Source organism: Diadema antillarum, unplaced genomic scaffold (genome assembly GCF_040938485.1).
Source record: "Diadema antillarum isolate AM-2024a unplaced genomic scaffold, OU_Dant_1.0 seq00000357_RagTag, whole genome shotgun sequence".
NCBI classification, from domain to species: Eukaryota; Metazoa; Echinodermata; class Echinoidea; order Diadematoida; family Diadematidae; genus Diadema; species Diadema antillarum.
In genome coordinates this window covers 791219-818332 of record NW_027271363.1, presented here as the reverse complement: position 1 = coordinate 818332, position 27114 = coordinate 791219, and the positions used below count along the sequence as shown (strand labels likewise).

Genomic DNA, 27114 nt, shown 5'->3' with positions numbered 1-27114 from the left:
CTGTATCAAAGATACTATATGCTTTTTTACTTGTATGTTACTCTGCTGTTGTAAAAACGTGAATGATGATGGTATATGTGTAATAATGTCTGATCCGTAGATGTCCTTGAAAGCCCTTCTGATCCGACCCCCCCCCCCCAAAAAAAAGAAAAAATCCGACATGGCGGCAATTTCTCAACTTTGCTCTTAAATGTGTTGTGCGAAATTACTTTTCAGTATATTGTTCGAATAAAATTTTCCAAATTGATTATTCGTGCTGTATATTCACATTTACAAATAAGCATGCTGAAACTGTATTTACTGTTATCAGATTTTTCTTACATTGTTTTTGGGCTGATTTCATGTGGGTTATAGTGTCACAATTGATCTGAACTTATGCCATTGGTAGATGCTTTCCCATATTAGATATCAGGATCACTCGAGAGTGAAAATGTTCATTTTCATTTATTTTAGAGTGACCTCGGGGATCACTCGAAGAGTGACGAGTGATCCCTATTCAAAGGCAGGGCTCGACACTAACGTTGGTCCGGTGGCCCGGGGCCACCAAAAACGCATGTCGGGCCACCAAAATGTCAGAAATTAAGAATTTGGTGGCCTGATCGGGCCACCAAAAAAGGTCGGATATTTGCCTTTGGGCCACCAAAAATAAAAGTTAGTGTGGAGCCCTGCCTAAGGTCACTCTAAAATGAGTGAAAATGAACATTTTCACTCAAAAGTCACTCCAATTTCACTTTAAGTTCACCATTTTCTGCTATTCACTCCTCACATCAAAAGTAAAAACTTCCACTCGATTTGTTTTTTCTCTTTCGGAGAGTAGAATATCACTGATTTTGAAAATGTGTCCATAAAAACCTAAGACGGTTTAAGATATCAAAACAGACAAAATTGTATCAAAATCGAAATAATACATTTAATTTGGCGCAATACACTATGTCAACTTTGATGGCTGTCATCTTGATTTTTTTTTTTGAGCGGTTGATCTAAATTGTGTCTTAAACTATCTATAACAAGATTGGTGCCAAGTTTCAAGCTATTACCTCTATTTGAAATTTTGTTTGCTTCATCTCATCTGCTTCAGAACAATCTACTTTGAAATGATAGCGATCAGTATCACCTGAGCTACCACTTGATATGAAAAGTTAGTTTGCAGGCACAAACCCTTGTTTGTCGAAGAAAAAGTCTGCATTTGCCAAGACTACTACACGCACTACTGGCGCTGCTACCAGCGCCAGTGCCAGTGGTGCGTGTAGTAGTCTTGGCGCGCGCAGACTTTTTTATGACCAACAAGGTCTTGGTCACAACTAAAGTGGCCATTCTTACGTAGTGAGTTTTCAAGTTTGAGACATTATAACTCCTGAACCAAAAATGGTACTGGCCCCTAATTTTCTCCAAATATTAATTATATGTCAAACAAAATTCTTGAAACGTTTCAAGATAATCCTTCAGTCTTTCTCTGATTTATGCTGAATCAAGCATTTTCATGATTTTCCTTTTTTTCAGAAAAATATCAAAAAATCATGCCGTCAATCCCTCGTTTGAGGCGAGTCCCCACCCGGGGTGTTCCCAAAGTGGGGTGCGTATATTTGTCGTTTGGGAGTTGGGAGTCGAAGTACTTGTCCCAGGGAGGTGGAAGAAACGGCCCTGCTTGTCCATTGCAAATAAACTTTCTGCTCAGGCGTGACAAACCTGGAGGTCAAGCCAGGGTTTGATGACTCCAGCAGCTGTCGTATTACGTAAGAGCATGATAAGGATATCTGCCTGTGGCAGACCATTCAAAGTGAACTCAATTTTCTCTATCCTTTTTAAAGTTTTCAATTTTATATTCTATTGAGAAATTCTATGGTCATCCATTTTACATTTCGAACGAAAAAAATTGACCCGTAAATAGCGAAAATACAGGAATAAGAAGGAGAGCATTGCCAGTTTGCCGGTGCTATTTGGCAGTGAGTTACAACGGGGAGGTGAGACTACTCCCTGGTTACAATCAGCCTGCTGACTGGATCGTTGAGAAAGCAGCTGTCGTATTACGTAAGAGCATGATAAGGATATCTGCCTGTGGCAGACCATTCAAAGTGAACTCAATTTTCTCTATCCTTTCTAAAGTTTTCAATTTTATATTCTATTGAGAAATTCTATGGTCATCCATTTTACATTTCGAACGAAAAAAATTGACCCGTAAATAACGAAAATACAGGAATAAGAAGGAGAGCATTGCCAGTTTGCCGGTGCTGACAATGTGCTATTTGGCAGTGAGTTACAACGGGGAGGTGAGACTACCTCCCTGGTTACAATCAGCCTGCTGACTGGATCATTGAGAAAGAGAGAGAGAGGGAGAGAGAGAGAGAGAGGGAGAGCGAGGGGGAGAGAGGGAGGGAGAGGGGGGAGAGATGGGGGAGGGAGAAGGGGAGAGCAAAATGGAATGACAATAGTTCCGGTCACTACAGTACAGGCATGCTCTGTCTGCATACACTGAATGTCTACACTCACACACACACACGTACACACACACACGCACCATGGAGCTACATGGCCCATGCCAAAACCAAAACAATCTCCTCCTCTCGCGGTGCCCCCCCCCCCCCTCTCCTGTGGCGCTGTGGCGATGACTGATGCTTAGATTAGGCCAGGGTCAAGAAACAGGTGTTTTATATCTTTGACTTTAAGTCATTGATTGCCAAGATATGCACTGGCATTATTTACTGGGGTGTAGCCTCTTCAAACGAGAGATTTGCGTCATGGAGTGTTTTTTCCTTAAAATCTCAATCCAGTTATCACAATAACCCACAAAAATGGTATCAACTTGTAGACAATTTTATTCTCTTTCATATGACATCAAATTTGTTGAAATCTGATGTTTCAATCAAATTCTATCTTTCAAATAACAAATTCAGTAAATATGGCGGCCATCTTGGACGCCATCTTGGATTTGGAGGCTTTCGCAACAAATTTTTTGAGGTAGACCAGTGGAATGTTGTTTGTTACAATAAAAACTTGAAAATAAGCATGGTCTACTTAGTTTGTAGAGAGAGTGCAACTCGACCTCTGTTTTTAGCTTTTGGCCCCCCGGTTATTTGTGGAAATTTCCACAAAGGGAGAGGGTGGGGTTTTTCCAATCCCAAGAGACCGCATTACACAAGAAGACAATCTCGTCGCTTCTATTATTTTCCGTCACTTGTGTTTCCCCCTTATTCTTTGCTAATAATGAACATTTAGGTTGAACTTGATGATGGTTGTTCACACGTGGTTCCTTTTGTTGTGAGGTGTAGGTGTTTTCTTTTTTATCATTCTTGGGAGGGGAAAGAAGAGTAAAAGAGGGAAAACTCATTTAAATAAACGAAGGGCACGTACGCTCAGCATCCACAGCAAGCCGTCTTTTACATCAGCATCGTTGATTATCATCACCATCATCAGGCATCACTCCGATAATTTTGTCCTTTTCTTATAAACATTTAGAAACACGATCACCATCACTCGAGATAAACACGTAGCAGTGGCAGATCCAGAGGGGGCGCATGAGGCGCACGCCCCCTTTATTTATCGTTAAAAGAAAAGAAAAAAAAAAAGAAGTGAAACCCGGAAGTGGCACCAGAAATATTACAGAATTCCTGGATCCGCCCCTGCCTGTACGAAAATAAATGACAACAAACAAAGTATCAACAACTTCCCCGACAACTACATAAACATTACCACAGAGCACACCGAAGCGGCTGGGATCAAACACCCTTCGAAATACTGCAGCAAAGCGGGAAATCGCCGTTACTAAAATGCATATGTACACAGTGCGAGGCAATTGAAAGAATTACCTTTAAATATTTCAGAATATAAAGGGAAAAAATTAAGTGATATGAAACGAAAGAAATCGTATACCAAACGAGAGGTATGAGAAACGACCTCCAATATTATAGGCCCTTAGCCGCAGCATATCAACAAACATGAGTATAGGCACACGGAATATGCGTGTTTGGGATTCCTCCCTTCTATATTTCTTTCCTGAACTACTAGTATTCCCAATGCCCGAATGAAATAATGACTAGTTTGTTACTCTGATTTCTTCTTCTGAGGTAAGGAAGTTCGTTCATCCGAAAACGAAAGGATTGACACTCCGAAAGTTTGCTAATCGGACAATGCCCCCCCCCCCCCCAAAAAAAAAAAAAAACAGCCCACAAAATGCTCGTTAATCAAATTATTGGTTAATAATAGTGAAAGACGATAATAATGATAATAATAATAATAATAATAATAATAATAATAATAATATGACAAAAGACAGAAATAAAACAATATATGGCCCTATAGCAATTACCCGCAGCATGATTACATTTTCGAATCAACAAACATGGATAGGCACAAGGAATATGCGTGTTTCGGATTCGAAATAACGCCGTAACCATCGGAATAGCGCACCCGTTTTCTTTTTAGGAATAATGAACACCAAGGAAATGAATAAATTATTTCAAACTATAAGAATCCAACGTAATTCTTGCCTTAATGATTTTCCTCCCTTCTATATTTCTTTCCTGAACTATTCCCAATGCCCGAATAAAATAATGACTAGTTTGTTACTCTGAAAGTGGTGTTGTGAGTAAAGGAAGTTCGTTTATCCGAAAACGAAAGGATTGACACTCCGAAGGTTTGCTAATCGAATGACAAAAAAAAAATAATAATAATAATAGATTTTATTTTCACACTAGGTACGAACGTCTGCAAGGTGTAGGGAATTTGCGTGTTACGGAACATTTTATCAGTTTCGCATCAGTGAACTTTACGTGGGTACTACAAAAATGCCTCCCCCCTTAAAAAAAAAAAAAGTATTACACCAACACTTGAGCATAACAACAAACAAGAAAGCTAACAAACAAATAAACAACTTAAGATTTAATCTCATGTAGCTGCTTTGAATATTTCACGTTCCGTCTGTATATTATACTTCTTTTCAGAATTATCTCTCGCTTCCCGCTTCACAACTAGGAAATAAACGATGTCATACTACAAGTATATAAGAATTAAACTTATTGTCTTGCTCTAATATAGAATTCATTATTCCAAAAGTTCGTTTATCCGTGAATACAAAAGGCTCGATACTACAGTACTATACGAAGGTTTGCTTATCCGACAATAACGCACCTACCCAATCACAAACATTCGTGCATTTTCGGATTATGAATCATAATATAATTTGACTATCACATTTACGAACATCTATACTAGTATTTCGTGTAGGGAAGTCGCGTGTATCTGAACGTTTCATTTTCGTACTAACGAACCTTATATATGGGTGCATGGGTACAACGAACATGACCCTCACCCCCCCCCCCCCCCAAAAAAAAAAGACAGAAAGAAAGAAAGAAAGAGCTTAGTCAAACTAAGAATCAGTCAGAATTAGTCGCTTTGAAAATTCCACGTACCGTCTGAATTATCTCTCTGTCCAATAAAGAAATAAACGATATGAAACTAAGAATCAAACTTATTGTCTTGTTTTAAATATTTTTTTTTTTTTGCTTTTCTGATTCAGTAAAAAAACGGGCAATGTAACGCGCAATTGCTGAAGAAAGAAAATATATTTAATGACCAAATAACGGCGAACAAATCCTTCTAATTTCTTTTTTCCTCTTTTGGGGGTTAATTTTCTTTCTAATACTCAAATGGATTTTACGTACACGCAATTTTAGTGAAACCATTTTCTTTTTGGTCGGCATTCTACGATAAGGTTCCTGTGGGTTCCCGCTCGCCAAAATTGCGTGATTTCTCTTAAATACTATGAACCCGAATGATCTCTGATTGGTAATTTAGTCTATTTCATGATCAACAGTTGTTTATTTTCTGCTTGTAAAAAAAAAAAAAAAAAAAAAAAAACCCACCACGTGAACTATACTCGTACTAGTACATCGTACATATCTCTGTTTCGTTCAGCCAGTCTCACCTGCCTGGTTTAGCCCACAGAACGTGGTTCAGGCGAGCGAGCCATGCCATAGCAATGGCGACGCACACACGGCGCACTCGCCTTTCCCACCACGTGCACTTTCCCTGGTTAATACGGTTACATGCAGCCAGCAGCATGAAATGTGTATCAGGTGACTTACTAAATGCAGTGATAACGGTACCGTACTTACAGCTAGGGTAAGGGAAACTAAAACTTTTACAAATTGCTTCAATGAAAACGGCATCGATATATGTATACATGTTACCATTTTAATATTATCATGTGTATCAGGTGAATTCCACGCCTGTCTACAGTTCTCATTCCGACCGCTGTGCTACTTGCTGAGTCTTGCAGTGTGATTCTTGCCGGCTGGCTAGTGGATGTGGCCACTACACACACGTGTATTCCATGTGCGCCTTGGATCACGGACGCTTCTAACGAAATTTGGACGAAACTGCCGAGCTCCGAACACGCATTTTCCGAACGAGCAACGCATTTGCCGAACGGAATTGAGCGGGCGGTCGTGCGTGAAATGCGTCCACAAAGCGTCCACAAAGCGTCAGATATTTACTGGATCGATAACGAAAGTTCGTCCAAATTTCGTCCAGATTTCGTTGCTACTGGATCGATAACGAACTTTCGTTGGAAAACGAAATTGACGGAGGCGTTTCTTATTGCGCGTACTAATAAGGTGAATCATCAATTCACAGTGTGAAACAGAACATTACTATGTGAACTCTCTGTGAAAAACCAAACCACAGTGTGAAATCATATTTACACCGTTAAATTCGAGCGTTTGACGTAGTCAACGATGTGAATTAATTGTGAAAACACTGTGGAACCCTGTGTTCTTTCAAGCAGGGTAGTGTTGAATCTCTTTTGGTAAACATTTATGCCCCCATCCCTGGAAAAGAGACTGAAACAGTTCATGACGTCACAGTCGGGCAATAATACAAATATAACTGATAGTGATAAAAATGATGATAATAACATTATCATTAATAACATTGATACTACTGCTACTACTTAATATTAATGATAATTATGATGATAATAATAATGATGATGATAATAATAATGATGATTATAATGAAACAAGAGTACAAATAAATTCACTAATTCCTTTTCCCAATTACTGAAGTGCGCATTCCTTCGACGTGTTGCTAGCATAAGGTTAAGTGTAAAATTACTTTAGTTACCCTCCGGAAAATGCACATCGAGTGCAGCTGCAGTTCTTTCATTATGCTAGAAAAATGAAAATATGTGTGGAATTCTCTTTATACTGTTGCAATGCACTGAAATCACAAATTGTTATTGTCTTCCTATCCACCCTAATAACATATGGATGTAACGGGGGAAAGCAGGAAAATAAAAAATGATCCATAGCTTTCAATAGAATTGTCCGATTTTCTTAAAACTTTACTCATGTCTACAACTAACACATCTGCGTTCACGGAATCCATGTATTATGTGTGGGGTCAAACTTCCCTGTAACGACTATTCATTTCGCCAATATTACTAGTTAGTATGACTAATATAGGTTTTCCCGGTCAATTTCATACTTTTGTCACTCAAATTCATTAATGTGCATTCAAATTCACGCAGCGCACGCACGCGAAAATATTGGGGCATTCAAATTCAAAATCCGAGCGATCAATTTCATTTATGAGCGTTCTACTTCGTTTTCGTGAAATCAAATTCACGATTGGGCATTCAATTTCAAAATGCGAGCACCGACTTTCCTACTCGTGCATTCAAATTCATACGATAGTCACGTGATATTCCCAATGAGCTTGTTTAGAGCGTTCAAATTCATTTTTAGACGATCAAGTTCCTACTTCGTGCAATGAATTTAACGAGGAAAATGGAGGAGACCTTTAAGAAAGGAAAAAGAGCCAACACAACCAATGAATGCTTGCATATAGTGTAATTAGGATTCTTTACATGTTCTACATTGTTCTCTGTTCATGTATTCTTTGTCTTTCATCTCAATAAATTTCAAATTGCAATGTCCAATCAGCAGTGCATCCAAACAACACGACTAGTAATCATATTTCTTGATGATACTGCATGCTGACAACGCCCCAACACCAACCACATAATGACAATTCATCAATGCTTAAGACAGCAAAACACAACAGACAACACGTATAAAATGCTCATGTATCAGTTTCAATATAGTCAAAATTGTTTTTTTTTCCTCGAAAGTGTCACTCAACCCTCCGTATTATGCTCGTCTGTAGGCCTATACAGAGCCTAATTTTTGTTTTTTGTTTTTTAATTTTCTATCAAAGAAGATGGCTGGATAACCCATATTCAGCTGCAAAAGCTGATCTTCCATATGGGGTCCAGTTTAGATGTTTTGCTCTTTGCGATGAATAAATGAAGTGGGATCTTTTACGTGCATGAGTTGTGACTCTTTTACGCGTGGGACCTCCATTTTATGTCCAATCCCAGGGAAATGTGCCTGTATATTCCTATTTGCTAAGCGCGAGTTTAAAATTGTCAATTAACAGGTGGACCTCTACTGCAAAATAAATAATCAACATAAATCCCAATATATTCCAAGCCAAGTGAGAAACACATGCATACACGGCCCCAAAGTAACTAAATTCAGGACTTCTTTTAAATTGAATGCAGTTATTTGGAACATGGTTACCTATTCACGAATTTGAATGACCGACGAGATTCCGTCGCCAGCTTGACGTGAATTGAATGCTCTTTGATGAAATGCGTGCTCCTCTCTTAAATTTGAATGCTCCGATAGTGAATTTGAATGTTCCGATAGTGAATTTGAATGCTTCGTTAGTGAATTTGAATGCTCCGAGAGTGAATTTGAATGCTCGGATAGTGAATTCGAATGACCGGATTTTGAATTTGATTGCTGATTCAGTGCTGCGAGCGTGGAATGCATGAAATCGAATGCTCGGAATAGGAACTTGAATGGCAAAAGTATGAAATTGACCGGGAAAACCTATAATATGACTAATATAAGTTATCCCATACATGTATGTGGATTCAATAAACGTAGAAACGTAAGTAGTACATATGAGAGAAGTTTAAGGAAAATCGGAAAACAATATTGGAACCCATGTAAGACTACTACCTGTTCGGTCCTATAGGCTATCCAGCGATCATGTCTTGTGCAGATAGGATATGAAAACAGACAAAATCATGGTAAACAAACAAATGATGATCTGTCTACAAACCCCGGAGTTAGATCTATAGAAGGAGAAGAGAAGTCTCTCCTAAATACATTGTTGTGGATTTCGCAAATGCAGAAAGATCTGTAAAAAACTAAGTGCAAATTTTAGGAAATTCGGAAGACAGTTTTATAAGTTATGATTTCATAGAAATTTAGATCATTCCATTAGCATCATTACAACAAATATTCATACCATGAACTTACATCGATGTTGAGAAGTTGGTGCGGGTGAAATGTAGAACACTGATGACATTTGATTATAGGAGAGTTGAGGAAAGATGTCCTTTATTCCTTTTTATCTAATACTCCATAGTTTTCCAATCTGTTAATGTATACAGGATATTGGTCTGCGAACATGGGTAGACAATGGCATAGTAATCGTCATTCTTTGATATGAAATATTTGCTTATTTCCGCAATAGGAATTACTTGGAATAGTCTTTAATGTAACAAGAAGGGTTTCTTTTAACAGTATTTGACGTGTCTGATATTCACTTGTTTTGTTTGGAAATGAAAGAAAAAGTGAATGAATGAATGGATGAATGAAAAGAAGAAATAAAGAAAGAACGAGTGAATGAATGAATAGATCAATCAATCAATCAATCAATCATCAATCAATCAATCAATAATTATCATAAAACGAGCTATCCTTGGTTTTGCTCTGTAGGATTTTCGTGCGATTTCGGTAGGAGAAAGTTCTGGGGTTTCATTAATGACTTGGAAACGTGCAGTATTCGATCCAGCGAGTGGATAGTGGCAAGTGGTTACGGACCCCATGGGAGACAGCGCAATGATAATAAAGGAGGTAAGATTATATTGGTTAAAGTTCTATTTTTGCTTTGCTTTTTTAAGCATGTGCATGATATCATACATAAGCATAGTTAAGGTTCCTGTAGGATAAAACAACCAAAAGTAAGAAGAAGAGAAGGAGGAGAGACTGAGAAGGAAAAGTACATTTTAGTGTAGGGCCTACGTAATTTATCAAGACCAGTAAAAAATATGTATGTATATACATTTTGTGAATATTGTTGGTTTACCGGCATTCTGCTGAAGTCAAACTAACAAAACAAAACCAAAAAAAGAAATGCAGCTGTTATGAAAAGTGATACAACACTAGCTGAAAAAACAGCAACACCAAAACACACACACGCACACACACACACACATACACTAAACAAGTTGCGTATCATATGCCTAAAATGTAGATGTTGTGTAGCAAGTTTAATCCAATCAGCCGCTCATTTATAAAAATCATGTTTAAGTCCCGACATCGCTCATTCCTCCAAATTAATTATTATTACCATCATCATCATCATTAGATGTAGTGAACAGAGAATTAAAGTTGGTTCAAATGAGGATTGAAGCAAACAAATTATCTCTCAATATTAAAGGACAAGTTCACCTTCATAAACATAAGGATTGAGAAAATGCAACAATATTAGTAGAACACATCAGTGAAAGTTTGAGGAAAATTGGACAATCGATGCAAAAGTTATGAATTTTTTAAATTTTTGTGTTGGAACCGCTGGATGAGGAGACTACTACAGCTTGTGAGTCATATGCGTACAACAGTATAAAGAAAATGTAAAAGAAAATTCAACATATTTTCACTTTTTTCGCATAATAATAGAGCACTTGACTTGCCTCTTTCTAAAAGCAGGGGGAATAATATTATCCATAACATTTGTCGGTAACGAGTCAGGGGAATGTGTACTTTTTTCAAAAGATGGAATTTTGTGAAATTCTCTTTATATTTTCCTTATATTGTTGTACGCATGTGAAATCTAAGTTATTCATACACTGCAGTAGTCTTCTCATCCAGCGGGTAGTGCACAAAAACTTCAAAAATTCATAACTTTTGAACGGATTGTCTGATTTTCCTCAAACTTTCAATGATGTGTTCTACTAATATTGCTACATTCTCTCAATCCTTATGTTTATGAAGGTGAACTTGTCCTTTAACAAAAGTATTTATATGTTATTTAGTCATTATGTTGATCACCTGCAAGGCGATATAAAATGAATAAGGTTTGTTTAATTCAAGTTGAATCATCTAAATTTTTAGGTCTTTATATTGACCATGAGTTATCATAGAAATATCACAGAGATTACTTATCTAAGATGCTTTCAAGAAATACATATGTGCTGGAATTTTAAATAAGCTCAAACATATTTTCCCAAAATATATTTTGAAAAATGTATATTCAACGTTTATCTTACCCTATCTGAGTTACGGTATATTTGCCTGGGGAAATTGTGCAAAATCGCACATAGAGAAAATTTTCAAAATTAATACGGAAACGGGTTATCGTTCAGTCAGCCTATCTGGTTTTTATTGTCACACGAATTACTTCGTCTTTGCAAACCGACCCCTTAAAGTTGCTGAATTGTTTTTATACAACTTAGGCACATTTATGTTTCAATTATCAGCCAACGACTTGCCTGAAATTTCTCCGCTTATGTTTCAGAAAAACTATGAAGTTTATGCTTACTAAAAGACAAAGTGATTTATTTCACCTTTCACGCACTTGCACACTCCTTGCTAAAAAACAACAACAAACAAACAAACAAACAACAACAACTTTTTTGTTTTTACCGGACCCAAATTCTGGAATGATCTTCCCGAAGATTTAGTCAAATGTTCTTCTGTGTTTATACAAAAACTCGAATCAGCAATGTTACTTAATGAGGGTAAGTTGCATGATAAGACTGTTTTAACCTGTTATTTTACTATCCTCTTTCAACGCATGGCGGATCAATCTGCAGTGTATGCTTGCTTGACCTCTGGTTCCAGCGTTTATGCTCCCATTATATTATCACAACACTGTCTAGTATTTTCATTTTGAACTCGTTATGAACAGTACTTGATTCTAGATAATTGTTATAATATTATGCTCGTTCACTTGTCTATTTATATGATTTTTTAACTCAGTTCTTATTCTTTTGCTTTTGTTTTTCCAATTTTATTTTTATTTTATTTCCCTTCTTCTTCCTTTTGTATGTACCTCGGTAGTTTAGTTTTCATAGTTTCATAATTTCAGTACGTTTTGTCCTAGTCTCCACTACAAAACTAATTTACATCTTTTTCCTATTGATAGAACCCGCGTTTACAAACTGCTTTTGGGGTTCCCATGCCGTCAATCCCTCGTTTGAGGCGAGTCCCCAACTGGGGAATACCCAAAGTGGGGTGCGTATATTTGTCGTTTGGGAGTTGGGAGTCGAAGTACTTGTCCATTGCAAATAAGCTTTCTGCTCAGGCGTGACAAACCTGGAGGCCAAGCCAGGGTTTGATGACTCCAGCAGCTGTCGTATTACGTAAGAGCATGATAAGGATATCTGCCTGTGGCAGACCATTCAAAGTGAACTCAATTTTCTCTATCCTTTTTAAAGTTTTCAATTTTATATTCTATTGAGAAATTCTATGGTCATCCATTTTACATTTCGAACGAAAAAAATTGACCCGTAAATAACGAAAATACAGGAATAAGAAGGAGAGCATTGCCAGTTTGCCGGTGCTATTTGGCAGTGAGTTACAACGGGGAGGTGAGACTACTCCCTGGTTACAATCAGCCTGCTGACTGGATCATTGAGAAAGCAGCTGTCGTATTACGTAAGAGCATGATAAGGATATCTGCCTGTGGCAGACCATTCAAAGTGAACTCAATTTTCTCTATCCTTTCTAAAGTTTTCAATTTTATATTCTATTGAGAAATTCTATGGTCATCCATTTTACATTTCGAACGAAAAAAATTGACCCGTAAATAACGAAAATACAGGAATAAGAAGGAGAGCATTGCCAGTTTGCCGGTGCTGACAATGTGCTATTTGGCAGTGAGTTACAACGGGGAGGTGAGACTACCTCCCTGGTTACAATCAGCCTGCTGACTGGATCATTGAGAAAGCAGCTGTCGTATTACGTAAGAGCATGATAAGGATATCTGCCTGTGGCAGACCATTCAAAGTGAACTCAATTTTCTCTATCCTTTCTAAAGTTTTCAATTTTATATTCTATTGAGAAATTCTATGGTCATCCATTTTACATTTCGAACGAAAAAAATTGACCCGTAAATAACGAAAATACAGGAATAAGAAGGAGAGCATTGCCAGTTTGCCGGTGCTGACAATGTGCTATTTGGCAGTGAGTTACAACGGGGAGGTGAGACTACCTCCCTGGTTACAATCAGCCTGCTGACTGGATCATTGAGAAAGAGAGAGAGGGGGAGAGAGAGAGAGAGAGAGAGGGAGAGCGAGGGGGAGAGAGGGAGGGAGAGGGGGGAGAGATGGGGGAGGGAGAAGGGGAGAGCAAAATGGAATGACAATAGTTCCGGTCACTACAGTACAGGCATGCTCTGTCTGCATACGCTGAATGTCTACACTCACACACACACACGTACACACACACACGCACCATGGAGCTACATGGCCCATGCCAAAACCAAAACAATCTCCTCCTCTCGCGGTGCCCCCCCCCCCCCCTCCTCTGGCGCTGTGGCGATGACTGATGCTTAGATTAGGCCAGGGTCAAGAAACAGGTGTTTTATATCTTTGACTTTAAGTCATTGATTGCCAAGATATGCACTGGCATTATTTACTGGGGTGTAGCCTCTTCAAACGAGAGATTTGCGTCATGCATCCTATTTCACATGTTATAGAATTGTCTCTTGTGTACACACGTATGTATGCTAACACATCTTCTGGTTATGACCCGCTTTTGATTATTTCATATCTTGCTTGTTTGTATTTCTTTGTCTTATAATATGTATAGATGTCCAGTGAAATATGAAAATTAACGTCCTGGAGCTGTTAACTGTGTCTCGAGTGTAGGACCAGTGCAGTTTCAGTAATTACAATTCGAAAATTCAATTCAATTTTTATCATGTTGATCGAACCTATCTGTAACGCCCAACCTCGCGGTTGCTCGTGAATCCCATTCCAGGGGGATATTTCATTGCTGGAGCCGGAGGCAGGGCCAACGGGGCCGAGTTCGAAATTCCGCAGTCGGCATTGGGGAGACTTTCTGCGGGAAGATTGTCCTTCGACTTCAAGATTTGGCAGCCCAACCCGAGTACCTTGACAGTAGCTGTGTGCGGGGCAACACATCGCATCACTAGAAGTAACTCGGGATGGACTGGACCCAAGGAGATCAATTTCTACTGCTCAACACCTAGGGTTAGCTACTCACTTTTATTTGATCTCGTCAAGGAGAATTCTCCTTAGCAATTATTTTGACGCTGATCACATGCTGATTGAAGTGCAAAAGGAAACTCCCAATTAACACATTGTTGTACGGATTATAATTATATTAAAAGTTTCTCATGAATACAGGATGCAGCATTGTCATCATCCCATTCCTAATAAAAATGATCAGAGTAATTGCACAATACTGGTTTTATTCGCAAGTATTTGACTCTCTCTGCAACGGAAAAACTTTTTCGTTCACTTATTTCTTCACGCCTTGATTTCGGTAATCTAATGGTCTGCTTTTCAGTTTATCAAACTCAAAAATTGTCCAATTATAAAAGCTACAAAACGCCGCTGCACGCATCGTTTCTTTGTCATTGTCAAGTAAACGCAGTCATATCACCCCTATCAAAGAGTCTTCATTGGTTGCCTGTGCACGAGCGTAGTAGGTTTAAGATACTTCTTCTGGTTTATCATGTTATTGTGGGAACGGCTCCTGATTACAACGTTTGTTTGTTTCGTCAATACCAACCTACACGAATTCTTCGATCCTCAACGTCTGGTCTCTTACATATTCCGTTTTCTAGGAAATCTTAGGGGAGGGGGGAAAGAGTATTATAGTAATTTTGCTGACTCTGGACCAACACTGTGGAATTCACTTCCACATGAGGTGAAAGAATTCAAGCTCCATAACATCTTTTAGGAGTAATCTAAAATCCTATTTGTCTAACCTTTCTTTTTGAAGACAGACTTTAATGTCTTCTTTTTCATCTTCTATCATGGTGTATGTATTTTCAGTATTTTTGCTTTGATGTAAAGCCCCTTGAGCATTAGAGTGGAGAATGGCGCTATAGAAATCGTATGTATGTATGTACATGTATGTGTGTTTATGTTGTTTTATTCCCTTCGAATTGTGTGATTTGATTTGCTTTAACTGATTAACTTTTAAAAAAAGAAGTACCACATTAGAAGTTACACTCTTACGGTCCTCGACATCCCTTCTATTTGCCTATGTTTCCACTTCACTTAATAAGAAATGTTGTTTTATGACTTCAAAAAGATCTCCGGTAGACCTGGGTGTGTGTATATATCCTGGTTGTTCAGTGAAAAATAAGAACACGGGAAATCCCCCGCACTTTCCTCTTTCGATTTGCACGAGGCAAAACAATCAAAGTTGTCTTTTCACTGATCATTGCATGTATTTCCCTGTTTCAGATTACTTTCAGAGCGAAAGGGACTGGAAAGATAGCCGTGGATGATGTGACGATTACACAAATTCAAGGTAAATGCAAAACTTCAGGGGGTCACATGGGTAAATCTATCTGGTTTTGGTTGAAATTTGCCTGCTAAGAACAGGTACATCCTACAAATATACCCCCAAAAAAGTTGATAAGATAAGCCTTTGTGTTTTGTCTTTTGCAAGTCACCTGTGGCATATCAAACTTGTAACTTCATGCAATAAAACATAATTTCGCGGCATGAAATTTTTTGAGAATTGGAGTCCATGGCTGTATTCATTGCATGAAATTTCGCGATGTGTCTCCGACATTCAATGCACATAATGCGGACAAGAACTTTAATTCCCGTGCATTTTGGTTTCGTCAATCTTGCGGAATCAAAATGCACGCGAACATTCCTCCTTTTACAGTGTACTGTAATTAGAAATTAAATTTGTTTCCAAACGTCTTTCTCTCATCAACTAAACACACACACATACACACACACTCACGCACACACGCACATCCACACTAACCAACCTGACACTAACACACACACACACACACACACACACACGCACACTCACGCACACACACACATCCACACTAACCAACCTGACACTAACACTAACACACACACACACACTCATCCTGACACTAACACACACGCTAACACAAAATCCACACACGTTGCAGGCACAACGGCACCTACGACAACCAAACGGCAGCGACAGACCACCATGATTCCAAGGAAGGCGACGGTCACGGAGACTAGAGATGTGAAACACTCCTCACAGTCGACAACCCCTCATTCCCGGGCAACCGCGGCCAATGGTGGTTCGAGCGGAAGACCTGTCCGTACTGAAACCATTGGAAGTGCGCCGGAAGTGACGTCAAGAACAGAATCCTACCAAAGCACGACGTCACCAGACATACGACATTTAGGTAGGTCAGGAATACAATGCGTGCATACTGTTTGCACTTAAATGTTTCGCGTATATGCCTATTCACGTAAATACACAGGCAAAAACACAAAATGCATAAGATGTATGTAGGATTAGGATTATGTATATATAATATATATAATGTATATAATATAAAATTTGACTTTTTAATATCTTTTATGCATTTGTGCTTTTGCTTCTGTATTACTTTTTTACAAATATCACCATATTATATATATATATATATATACGTGTATATATATATATATATATATATATATATATATAGAAGTATTGCAACAAGTTCACTCGGTTGACATCAGGTTCATCCGTATTTTATTACTACTCGGAGTTTCATGCCACCTTCATTTACGGGCAATCATCAGGCAATTGCCTGATGATTGCCCCTAAATGAAGGTGGCATGAAACTCCGAGTAGCAATAAAATACGGATGAACCTGATGTCAACCGAGTGAACTTGTTGCAATACTTCTGTCTAAAGCTCTTCCTTTGAGGATATCGAGCACTCTTCATAGAAGGATAGAATCACCAAGTGTATATATATATATATATATATATATATATATATATATATATTTATTTATATATAGTAGAATGGAAGGCGTTGCTTAATTAGTGACTTAGCTGGACAGTCTGTTTCAGCCGAAGCCTCGTCAGCAACTAAATCAGTTTCTTGTTAAAGTACAGTGTAATAAGACATGTACGGCTGTGGTGCACTCAAGCAAGCAAACTTGGAACTTGTACAAGAATTATCTAAAAGCAGCCGTAAAGAACAAAGACTACAATATTGACTCCTAAAGAAAGACATTGGACCCAGTAAGCATAGGGTATGAATAATTTTGAACATGACAATTCTTGAAAATCCATGAATAGAAAATCCCTGAAGTGAAGAATTTCCGGAACTGTGTATTGTTGTTATTCTGTCACTTGTTAGTCACATATTATAACTCATTTTCAAACTTGACGAAATGCGTTCATTTCTTTAAAAAAATAAAAAATAACAAAAATTAACAAGGGTATGAATAATTTTGAGGACAACTGTATACATCAAATGGGTTAGTCAAATACCGGTTAGTGATTGGCTAAACTCAGTCACGTGGTGGAGGTACATTCGTTATGTTCGCCCATGGGCGAACATTCTTGTAAATGTCCTCACATGGGAAAACATTTTCACGTAACAAAATGACAGAAGGCCTAGGACCGCGCGCGCACAGTAAATTTGGCTCTGCGCGAGCGAGCGATCGAGTGCGTTGTGTGTGCTGGTGGTTGATGTTTTTATTGAATAGAATAAAGGCGACAGACTACAATGTAGCAAATTATATAATTCGTCAATTCAATACAAGGTTTTGGAGAGAGATTTTTCTTTTTATAGTGACTCATCTTTCAATCTCTCTCTTTATCTCTCTCTCTCACTCTCTGTCTCTCTCTCTATATATATACATATACATATATATATATATATATAGAGAGAGAGAGAGAACGAGAGATATGACACGCATATATATATATATATATGAATGTGTATATATACACATACATAATATGTAAGATTTTTTTCACAAAGATCCGCATATGCTTGTTATATGTTTTTGTTTTGCTTTGTGTTGGTTTTTTGTTTTGTTTTGCTGCAATGTTGGATCCACTCACCGCCCCCACCAATTCGCCCCAACAAGTCCCTGAAACAGGCACAATGATGAATATTTTCCTTGGCAATCGTGCATTTCCTTGTTTTAGTGTGGGATACAGACAGCTCAGAGAGCATAATGATATCCTGGCCTGATTAATGAGAAATAAGAAAAAAAAATGTGTTGATAATGAAGGACTCAGTGTAAACAATTCACTCTTTTTTTTATAACCGCAAGCACGTAAAGTTATTTTATGACAAAACATATTACTTCCTTGATGACAACACAGAATTCTCTTTCGAATTTTCATCGATCTATTTTCAAGTTGTTTATTACAGGGTTTCTATCTGTATTCTTAGTATCTGTAATAAAAAAACCCCTGTAAAACAGGAAGTTCCCTCACTTTCCCTCATTTTGAATTTCATTTGATAAATGTGAACTTACATCGGGATTTAAAACTGATCACTCTGTAATATCTCTTACATCTAGTGAATGAAATCAGAAGACGTGGTTTCTGGAAGTTTAAAACATCCCTTTTACATGGCTGGCAATGACATTCAAGAAAGTAAATTTTTGTTCTCTGCAATTTGAGATCTAAACAGTTTTTTTTTTTCTTAAATGCCAAATGCGATCAATTACTTGTGACATACTATTCAGAAAGCAAAACGGAGCAGATTAAATGAAAAAAGGTATCTTAGATTCTGATTCTCTTTTCCAGAGTATTAAACTCTGCAGAGATGAATTAGATGCTTTATATGTGAAAAAGTAAAACAAAAACAAACGTATGGTGTCATGGTTAGATCCGGAGCTTGGTGAGAAGAACATCTTTCATTGGGAAAAGAGTTATCAAGACAAAAACTTTTCCAATGAAGATGGTCATTTTTATTTTTTCCACCATGTCCACTAAGGATATTGTGAATCCTGTTAGGATAAGATTATTTTAAATTCATATATAACTCTTGTGACTCCCCCCCCCCCCCCCCCACACACACACACACATACACATACGCACACACAAGCAGAGTTTGGCAATTCATTACCAGATGATATCAAGGATGTTAAAGTGTCTCAGAATGAAAAAGGAAAATGTAAAGGTTGGATGACACTCAATAAGTGTTTAGATAACCCTAAAATCAAATTGACATATGCATATACCTCTTGTGACCCCCCTTCCCCATATCACACTCACAAGCAGAGTTTGAAAATTCGTTACCAAATGATATCCAGTATGTTAAAGTGTTTCAGAATGAAAAAGGAACATGAAAAGGATGGATGACACTCAATGAGTGTTTAGATAATCGTAAAACTATGAAAAATGATACCACTCCGGGAACGGACGGTTTCCTTGTGAATTTTACAGTTTTTCAGAGATGTGGGAGAAGTGTTATTGAAAACATTGAACATTTCTCTTTGTGCTGTCAAATATTGTGCTGTGACCAAGTAAAGAGCAATCTGTCATCTGAATATTCCACAGAAAAATCATGACCTATCATTTTTGAGGAATTAGCCACCGATCTCTATTCTTAACACGAATCATTAACTTTTGGCAACCTGCCTTACTCAAAGGCTCAAGAAAGTTTTGACTGAGATAATTAGTTCTGATCATGACCGGTTTTCTGAAGTGGCGTTTAATTGGTGAAAACATTGGATTGGCATTACATAATGATTGACTCTGAGGCTGCGGCATTTATGCTTCTAGCAGACGCAGACATGACATTTGATAAACTGGAATGGTCTTATATATGTTTAAAGTTCTAAAATATTTCAATTTGGGGATTGCAACGTTTCTTTGATACAGATTTTGTGTACCGATATTTCTTCTTGTGTTTAAAACAACGGTCATGCCCTGAGGTGTTTTTTTTTTAATGTTACGCTATATAGGCATGTGCCAAGGATGCGCCCTTAGCCCGTTGCTGTGTGTAATCCGTCAAGAAATGATGAGTATATGGATCACGAGAGATGATAATGTTAAGGGCGTCACACTCAATGGTGTTGAAATTAAGTTAAGCATTTATGCTGCAGACACAACTTATAATGTTAGAAATACAAACTCTCTTACCAGAAGCTTTTAATCAATTAATTGATAGTTTTTTCCTTCTGACTTTTTATGTATAAAATCGCAAGAAAGAAGAAATCATAGACATATAGGATGTTACAAATCCCATGCTGCAGATGTTTCATTTGCTTGATTTACATATTCAACAAGGCACTATAATAGGCAAAACTACTCTTGTCAAATCACAAGGTATATCTCAACTCATATTCCTATTTTCAGCGCTTCCTAAGATTCTACATGCTTTTATAGAATATAAATTGAGCGTGTGACATATTCCATTATATGGTGTCAGAAAGCTGATGATAAAATCAGTCGTAATTATTATGGGGATTATAGTGAAGGATGGTTGCGAATGTTACAATCAATGATTTCTGAAAATAGTATGGGTAAACTGAATCCCGACAGTAGAGGCAGCTGCTGGAAATGTATCTTTGATTTTAGTAATGAAAGATCTTGGTAGATATTCATTTCTGGTTTGAAACGTATGGATTACAAAGATATACAGTATGTCAGTAATGTATTTATAAGACTTATTTGCTGGAGGAAATTAGTTTTCTTCCAGACCCCCCCCCCCTTAATGTTATATCCACAACCAGATTATTTGAATTGATTTCTGTATCAGGATTAATGGGAATGTTATTGTTAAACATATACTTAGATGAATAGAGATACTATGGGAATTCATTTGTTAAACAAATAGTTTATTTTTTAACACATTCTCAAATCACTAATGTCAAATTGAGTGCAATTTTGGGATTATTTTTCTATCCTATATCTGCAATCCCTTTCCAAGGGAAACATAGTGTTTGGATATGCACAAACGCAGTACAAAAACTATCATGAAGAGCTTTTTTCAGATACAAATAATGTTACTAACGGGTGTAGATTTGCTGATGAAACATTAGCTGATGAGCTTCTTCACGTTAAAAAAATCGCGTTCCTTTTGTTGAAACGCAAGCAGTAGTTGCTTGTGCATGACAAAAATTACCAAGCACAAGCAAAAGGTTATACATATGGGTTTAAGCAATTGTTTGAGCTTGACCTTTTACTAGACGAGCTTGTGCTTGTACTTGAAGCAACTGCTTACATAAGCAATTGCTAGTTTTATGCATTCGGCTCAAATTTACGTCATTGTGTTCCTGTCTTCACGGACCCATTTAACCCTTCCTTATACGGTAACGTGGTAAAACCGGGCAACTCATTATCATGCGCATCTATCAATAGACTCATGTACGCTAAAGTGTCTGCATTTATAACCCAAATTCATGTTTGTATTATGGTATATAAATTGAAAAAAATTACTTCAGTTGAAAGCTTCGAACTTTCACTATCGATATTTTTCTCTCTCTCTCTCTCTCTCTCTCTCTCTCTCTTTGTCTCCTGGTTGTGTGTGTTTTGCCTAATTTACCTTGTTAATAACGGAACATATCTAATTTTGTGCTTGTGGAGCTGCAAAACTACACTGCAAAAAGTCCGGTGTTGAATAGTGAACACCGAGCTGGTGTTAAATTTTCGGTGCTCATTTATGGTGTTAAATTAACACCAACGGGTGTCATTTTCAAATTTTAAACTGTTTTTTGAAGAGTTTCTTAGTAACTGCACTTCTTGTTGATTTTTAATTTAAACAAGACGATCAAGAATTTTACATTAAAATACTCGATTTTTGAAAAAAATGTGAAAATAAATTTACACCAAAGTAACACCAGCTGGTGTGGTCTCTTATTGAAGCTGGACGGGTGTTAAACCATTGATATTAACACCAACAAATATCAAATCAACACCATGTGGTGTCATTTTTGAATGAACACCAGTACAGTGTCAAAATAACACCAGGTACAGTGTCAAATTAACACCACGAAGTGTCAGGTGAACACTTTTCAACACCATCACAGTGCATTTTTAACACCTGTGGGTGTGGTCCTTTATTGAAGTTTGATCGGTGTTAGATTTAACACCCGTGGTGTTAAATCTAACACCGATGTTTTTACAGTGTAGTATGAAGACGTACGTTACCAGGGGCAGATCCAGAGGGGTGCACCGGTTTTTTTTTTTTTTTTTTTTTTTTTGGTAGTTGTTGTTAAAACAAAAAAGATAAAAATGAAAATGGGGGTTGCGCCTCCTTTAATTTGGTAAAGGCGACTCCCCTTTACGGAATTCCTATCGATCCGCCCCTGCTTACAATCGAGCTGATCGATATTGACTGCGAAACTAAACACAGATACGTTCATGTTCATGTTTACGTTCATGTTCCTTATCGACAGGCAAATAGAATAACACACATAGAGTATAGTGGCATCAAGGTTCTTGGAGAATCGTGGCAGGAACGGGGTAAAATCCACGTTATGTTTTGACATGTTATTGTCATGAGCCTTCGGAAACGCCATGACGTGGACTTTCACACGCTTGAGCTCCGGAACAAATACTTCCCAGCGATTGAGGCGCATATCATTAACTTCACCTACTTATCGAGCTCCTATGCTGAGAGAAGAGGTTGATTTTTTTTTTGTACACTCAGCGAGGTGGCGTATTTCCGTTTTTACACTGTGATGTGTGTTTTTTAGGTAGCTGGAGCATGTCAACCTTTTCCAGAATGGGAAGATGTCAGTTTCCTATCATCGTCATCTTGTGTGTGGCTGTCTTCACCCTTTTTACTTACTCATACTTGCGCACATCAAAAAGCTTCCTTGATACAGTGCCGTTGAGGACCCTTCTCGTCACGAGAGAGCGTGATGAGCATGGCCTGAACAAGTCCACTTCGATTTCTCAACGCCTGCAAGAACACAGCATGACCCGAGGTATTCCGCTGGATTGTAGGTCCAGCGCAAATAGTACTGGAAGGAGGAACAACACTCCATCAAGAGCAGCCGACATTAATCAGTGCTACATATACAAACCTTCCTTCAAGCGACCGCTGCCGGAAGCATTCTGGGCTGTGAGGCAATGCAAACGTAGGATCCCGGGTGCTATGGTAGTGGGCCACAAGAAATGCGGCACGGGAACTCTCAGCCGATTCCTAGACCTCCATCCAGCGATCTCCATATCTCACGAACTGAAATTTCCCGCCGATGATGTCGATAATGTGTCCGTCAGTGAATGGGTGAGTAAGATGCCTCTCTCTGGTCAGTTTCAACTCCCCATGACGGGGAGTCCCCGGTTCCTGACTGACCACAGGCAGATTTTCTTCGCCCTGAAACCACTACTACCCAATGACGCCAAATTCCTCGTCATTCTCCGAGAACCTGTGCAACGAGCAGTCTCGGACTACATACACATTCTCGCACGTTCAGGGGCACCAACGAATGCCAGTGGGCCATTTGAACACATGTTCCACGGCGAGATATTCCGGGATACGTTTGAGAGGACAGTTTTCAACCTAGATACCCACCAACTTGAAAGTGAAAAAATTATTATTAGGCTGGGTAAATACATTGAGACTATCCGGTCTGTGCTCAATCAAAGTGTCTATCAGCGCAAACAGTTTCATTTCATTGACGGGAATTCTTTTGCAGAGGATCCATTTCCTATCATGCGAGATATTGAGCGCTTCTTGGGGCACCTCCCTGGTATACTGTATGTACTGTGTGATGTTCGCATGAGCTAGTGGCTAGCTGCGTATACTTCGTACGACTACGCATTCTCTTCATCGCATCGTCGATCGTCGTCACTCGTCATCTATACTGTAATCTAATCATCAGATCAGATCAGATTAGTGAGTGCAGACCACATTATAATAGATAGGGTGGCCATCATGGACGATGATACATCGTCATGGGTAGCGGATATTACCGCCGAGTTGTCTATTCTGAACGCGGACGATTGGGTCGGAGACCCTGCCTGTATTATGTACTTGCCCTGGCGTGTGTACATAAATTCAGGACGGGGAAGCGACTGTGCCCGTGCAGGGCCAACGGTCAACGGCCACAGTTGCACTGCACATTTATGCAGTATTTTTGCACTCTTCATTGTTTTACTAACTAATATGAAGAAGGTGAGCGTTGTATCACCTGCCTGGAATATACTATATGTAAGAAGCAATGCCGAAACCCTTTCATTTTACTAGGTAAACTCACAGTTATAGTTCTGTCAGCTTAGCCTGGTGTGAATAATCTTTACAAAAAAACACACACACACACACAAAGTGAACATTAAAACTCATAGATAAGTACATGACAAATAAGATGTAATGCCTTCTTCAGACAGGAGCATAAAGAAATTACTGTCTATCTCCCTCTTACACAAACAAACAGAACACTATTGTCTCGACAATACAGTGTGAAGGATAACCATTATAAATAAACCTATCACAGGTATCAGTATTTGAGGTTATGTGTGAAAAATGCCCTACAAATTAATGAAAATCGCGGACAGTAGACCTTTGTCCATAGTCAACTCAGTGCAACATCGCAAAGCCATTGTAATGGGTTAGCTTTCTACCAAACACTGATAAATACCAATCAGAGGCGTACCTTTGATCAACAAATAAGGGATGTGCCACGGATACCAATTAATCGTACTTGATGAAGCTCATACCTGTACATATTAGCATGTTACAAACTGATAGGTTCATATTGCCCCTTGACCTATGACCAATATCTGTATTAGAATTAAAACAATGGATTCTTATGAACTGTTGTTCATCAACAACTTCCACACCAATCAACATCCCTATTAGACACTCCTATATGAAGATGTGAAGGTAAATAAAACTGTAACTTTCACGTACAAGGGTATTGTACGTACACTACTGTAACTCTGTAGTTACTACCACTGACCTGACACTGTCAGTGTAACCAAACTTTAACGAATTTCAACTGTAAAGGATCAATTTTTTTTCTTCAGAATTTACATTTCAACATACTTGTAGAAATTCACATGAAAAGATGTACACTTCACTGGATCACTTGAATTTGGTTTCAAATTATTGGACCAAATGCATTGGAAGTTTGACTATAAATGCAACATAGATGCCTGAAACTTTTGCCAAGCTTATGAAAATTACAATCTTTATCAAAATTCCTTAACCAAACTTAAAATGTAGGGCCCCTAAATATGATGAAAGAGGAGACTTTGCTATACAGTTAAATCAATGGGGACAAACAGTATTTGAATCGCAGCCATGAAATCTGGCTATGCAAATTTAACCTGGATTGTTGACGCTAGCTGCTCAGGAAAGTGACCTCTCTGTACACTATTGTATCTATCTAGATTCTACATTTGCACATGAAATACTTTAAATTCTCAATACTGTGATGACAAAAAACTTACCACTACTTGCGATTCCCTGACTAATGACATTTGCTGCCTACTGCTGGGTCAGTTTTTAAGAAGCGATAAACTGACCCAGCAAATGTCATTTCGATTACGGCGTTATCATAATTTGACATAAATGAGAACTTAGAGAAGTTTTTCGCGGAATTATACATAGAAAAATAGGCCTACTTGTCGATGAAACGCAAAGGCCCTAGCAGTTAAAGATAGATTAGAAAAAGTCATTCCACTTCAATCATTGATTCATGTAATAGACTTCTAACGTTACTTACACATCATCTGGATCTGGATTCCTTGAAGTTGTTGACTTGGTCAGCTGGGGTTGCTTGATTGGCGTAAGCCGTGGCATTACAATTCCACCGTGCATGCCGTAACACGAATTTGCACATTCTAAATTCCTGCAAAACTGTTCATGCAACTCCAGCAAGTGGAAAGCAAATTTTTCATCGGCACGCTGACGCTGAAGCTTCCCCCTCTGCCACTGGTCTCTTACTTGTCCTAAGCAGGGAGGTGAGAGGAAACCTCCCTGTCCTAAGCATGCTAAGAACACGTCTCTCTGCGTTCTCCACTCGTCGATAGCGTCAAACAAGTAGATACGTTTTACTCGAGTTGGACGGCTGTTTTGATCTCCATTGTGAGGTTTCATTACTAAACCAAAGCCAAGGCTAATCCGAAACAGTACACGCATAACACACACATTATTGATATTGACATACCGGTACCGACGACTTTATACCAACTTTGTTATGTTCCGATCCGGCCCAACATACTGTAACACAGCTGACGCAGCAGACAATTGCCAATGAGATCAAAACAACCCGCCATATTAGACCGGGGGCCCAGAAGATTTATTCAGCTGAAAAGGGTCACACTTTTTATTGGTCTCATCATATAGGGATGTGTCCAAGGGTCAATAAAATGCATTGCTGGCAAGTCACATCCTGTACCGTAAGCCTAGGGACCACAAAAAGGGACCCCGAAAAATGGATTTATTCAGCCGAAGGGGGTCACGGACAAAAGTTGGTGGATATTGTTCCTTTGGGTGTACTTATCATGAAAACAGCAATGCCTTCTATTTTATCCTGTACGGGGCCCCAGACAGTAGCCCCAAAGGGCCCCAGAAATATGGTGTTATTCAGCTGAAAAGGGTCACGGCTAATTTCTATTGCAATGGAAGTAGTTCCCATCAGAGATATCCAAAACACCAATGCCAGCTATTTTATCCTGTACGGGGCCCTAGACAGTAGCCCCAAAGGGCCCCACCCCCCATAGGCCTACGTATAAACACACACAAACATTGATTTTATTCAATTAAAAAGATTCAGGGCTAATTTCTTTTGCAATGGAAGGAGTACCAATCAGAGATATCCAAAACACCAAAGCCAGCTATTTTATCCTGCACGGGGCCCCAGACAGTAGCCCCAAAGTGCCCCACCCCCTATACGCCCTATACGTACAAACACACACACACACATTGACTTTATTCAGCTGATAAGAGTATAACGGCTAATTTCATTTGCAATGGAAGTAGTACCCATCAGAGACATATAAAACACCAAAGCCAGTTATTTTGTCCTCTACGGGGCCCTAGACAGTAGCCCCAAAGTGCCCCCCCCCCCAACACACATACTCACACAATAGTTTCATTCAGCTGAAAAAGGGTCACGGCTAATTTCTTT

The 27114-nt window shown here is 38.5% G+C and overlaps 1 protein-coding gene across 1 annotated transcript in view; it reads left to right on the top strand.

Moving 5' to 3' along the window:
* LOC139731106 (uncharacterized) overlaps positions 1–27114 on the top strand; it is a 91896-nt gene that overhangs the window by 8561 nt on the left and 56221 nt on the right. The window contains exons 2-5 of the mRNA XM_071641986.1: positions 9792–9929; positions 14061–14293; positions 15521–15587; positions 16219–16467. Coding sequence (XP_071498087.1) covers positions 9792–9929; positions 14061–14293; positions 15521–15587; positions 16219–16467 — 687 coding nt within the window. The remainder of the gene's footprint in view (positions 1–9791; positions 9930–14060; positions 14294–15520; positions 15588–16218; positions 16468–27114) is intronic.